Source organism: Octopus bimaculoides, chromosome 11 (assembly GCF_001194135.2).
Source record: "Octopus bimaculoides isolate UCB-OBI-ISO-001 chromosome 11, ASM119413v2, whole genome shotgun sequence".
Taxonomy (NCBI): Eukaryota; Metazoa; Mollusca; class Cephalopoda; order Octopoda; family Octopodidae; genus Octopus; species Octopus bimaculoides.
Window position 1 is genome coordinate 65,154,375 of NC_068991.1, and position 3,110 is coordinate 65,157,484.

The following is a 3,110-nucleotide window of genomic DNA, read 5'->3' on the forward strand; positions in this document are numbered from 1 at the left end:
AAGACTAAGAGGAATTTGAACCTAAAACTTTCAGAGTGCCATAAGGTTACTGTGTACAGTGAAATTGATTTAATTTACTTGAATATTCAATTAAAGTATATAAATGAAAATTTACTGTTTGCATTGAATTCTCTGTGTCCACAGGCTGAATATTAGACTAGTTGTAATAAATATACAGAGATGCATTGACAGTTTTATTGAACTTAAATGTCCAGTGAAGTTATTGCTTACAAATACAGGTAATCCCCTCCCCAACCACCCCACCATTAAAAAAAAAAAAAAGCTGTTAATGTTAGGAAATGGTCAAGCAGAAATCAAATGATCAACCACTACACATGACGCTGCAGAATCAAGCTGAGTCAAGCCAGCTGACATAACTATGAACGCTGATGAAGACTTCTACAAACATTCCTAATATTCTAGTTGTTGTTGTTGTTTAACTTCAGGTCAGCAACGATCCAGTAGACCTAAAGTATTCCTGTCATGATCAATCTGACTTTTTAGAGTAACTACAACTTTCATTATCTAACGAGCTTTGTCGTTTTTTTGTTATACATAATACAATAGTGCATGATTTTGAGGGAGATTTTGGTTGCTATTTCGAGACTCCCCTGTTTGTAGTTTGATGTTTAGTTTGATACTAAGAGAGGCTCCATAAATGTGTAAAACTAATTGAAAGTCAAGGCAAATGTAACTGAAGTCTAAGAGTTTGACTGTGTCTATTTTGTTCTATTTCCTTTTACCTTCATACCATCAACAGCTGAATCTGTCAAAATAAGCACTTCTAACGTCTCCAGCATCATTAAACACATTATCTACCAACTTAAGCTGTTTAAAATCAAAACATACAACTTCCGTCATTCTCACCTGAAACGCTCTTTATTCACAATCCCTCCCTTTTTCCAAGCCTTTCTTAATTTAATTCTCACACATCTTTGAAAGCCATCTGTATCAGCCCTATTTTCTTCAAACTAACATTACCCAACCAACAAATCATTTATGTATTTGTGCACCCCACATACACTCACATCTTTATGTTACATAGTAACTGCTTTTACATTACTGTGTGTGTGTGCGTGTGCATGCACACACACAGAAATATGAATATTTCCTTCTCCAAGTCCTTTGCTGAAGTCAGTATGTTATGATAATGTTCTGGTTGCATCTACAAAATATTTATTTCCATATTATATATACATGTGTGTGTGTGCGTGTATTGCATTTCAGATCATATAACTTCTCCAGTTTTCCAGCCACAAAGTATTCTCTTCCAAACCCAAATATTATACAATTTGTAACACAAACAACCTACAATATGAAATACAAATGAAATCTTTCAGAACTTCTTCATTCGAGTGAAACTCCTTTATGCTACAACTTAGCAATTGGTCTCTGAATCATGTTAGAGGCTATGATCATCATTTTCCCCACTCCCAAACCAACACCACTCATCTAACATTGATGTGAATGAAAATTCAGCAGACCATATTCAAAAGCAGCCTCCAAAACTCTAGTACTTCTGGTCTACCTTTCTTCTGCTTTTTCTATCACTATCCCAACAGCCATCCTTGACACTGAACTAACATATTTACTTGCATGTAAGTCACACCCCTAATTTAGTGCTAAATCTTGGTACAAAAGTTTTCCCTTTCATAGATATATGCCGTACCCCAATTTTTCTACTTAAACATCAAGTATAAAATATTTGGACTTATTCACAAGTAAATATGGTGATTAGTTGCTGTCTGTCAATACCCCCAAACCAGTCAGCACACCCATTTCAAACTGTATAATCTCTAAGTGTACCCACACCACTGCCCCACACCGACTTCACTAACTACCTCATATAATCCTTGCTCCCCACAATGCCAATAAAACAAGATAGTAATATCCTTATCCTCTAGGCCTGTAAAACAGGTCTTGTTAAAGAATTTGGCTGTTAAAACACACACAAGTACAGACGTGTGTGCATAGACACAAGAACATGTGTGTGTGTGTGTGTGTGTGTGTGTGTGTGCACTCAGGCCCACATGCATATGTATGTACACACATAAATGTTCTAAACAATTGATAGATAATGTGGGGATGAGGTGAACCAGAAGTATAGGGTCAGTGACATCAGCAGCTGAGGGACCCTACCAGGTGGCCACAGCAGCGAGGGAGGTCACATGAGCATAAGTAGGATCAGCATGGGCTTCTCATAAGGAGGACCAGTGTGGGCCTCTTTGCTTTGGGGCAGTCATGGTGCACAGACGTGTGTGGACGTGTGATCAAGAGGGAATGTGTTGTTAGGTTCTGGCAAGAAGTTAGGCAGGTAGAGCGCCTTCGGATGTAACCTAGCTGGAAAGTAGACACTGTAAGAGAATCCAAGAGGTAAGTGAATCGCACTTCGTTCCGCATGCTAAAGATAATTTATATGGTGGAATGTGAATACTCACCCGTAACTCAACCCATTTTTCAAGCAAACGTTTCTCATTGAACTCACAAAGCAAGCCCGACTGTGTTATTGTGTAAGTATAGGCAGACATAGCACCTTTACCACAGGCCACATCCTTGAAGAAATTGTTTTTCTGTTCACCAAGAATTCCTGAACGGCCCATTAATGGAACTGTTTCATTTATCTGGAAAACGAAAAAAAAAAACATCAAAAGATTACATGAAAAACCAATAGCGTTGGGTTTTACAAAGGGAAAAGTAGAGTTTATCATGATGTTTGTCATGAAAACATGTCTGTAATTGTTGATAATTTTAACTATGGTCCTTCTAAATAGATGATATATTCAATTTTTTTTTTTTAAGTTGATGTTTTTTTTTGGACTTAGGTTTTTTTTTTAATGAGAGAAAGATGGGAGGGATCAGAAGATAGAGTGGAAAGAGACAAGAGAGTGAAAAGAAAAACAGCTGAGATGTTAGGGAGAGAGGTACTGTGAAGGAATGAAAGAGATGAGACTAATATGAACAATTTCAATATATTGAGATGGAGAATATATTTGACATGGAGAAAGCCTTTGACAGGGTCCCCCGATCCCTTATCTGGTGGTCAATGAGGAAACTTGGGATAGAAGAATGGCTAGTGAGAGCTGTGCGAGCCATGTACAGAGATGCGGCCA

The 3,110-nt window shown here is 37.6% G+C and overlaps 1 protein-coding gene across 1 annotated transcript in view; it reads right to left on the bottom strand.

Annotated features, from left to right (window-relative positions):
* The window catches only part of LOC106882850 (uncharacterized), a 191,012-nt gene that overhangs the window by 82,596 nt on the left and 105,306 nt on the right, over nt 1-3,110 (bottom strand). The window contains exon 7 of the mRNA XM_052971999.1: nt 2,389-2,621. Within this exon, the coding sequence (XP_052827959.1) occupies nt 2,389-2,621 (233 nt within the window). The remainder of the gene's footprint in view (nt 1-2,388; nt 2,622-3,110) is intronic.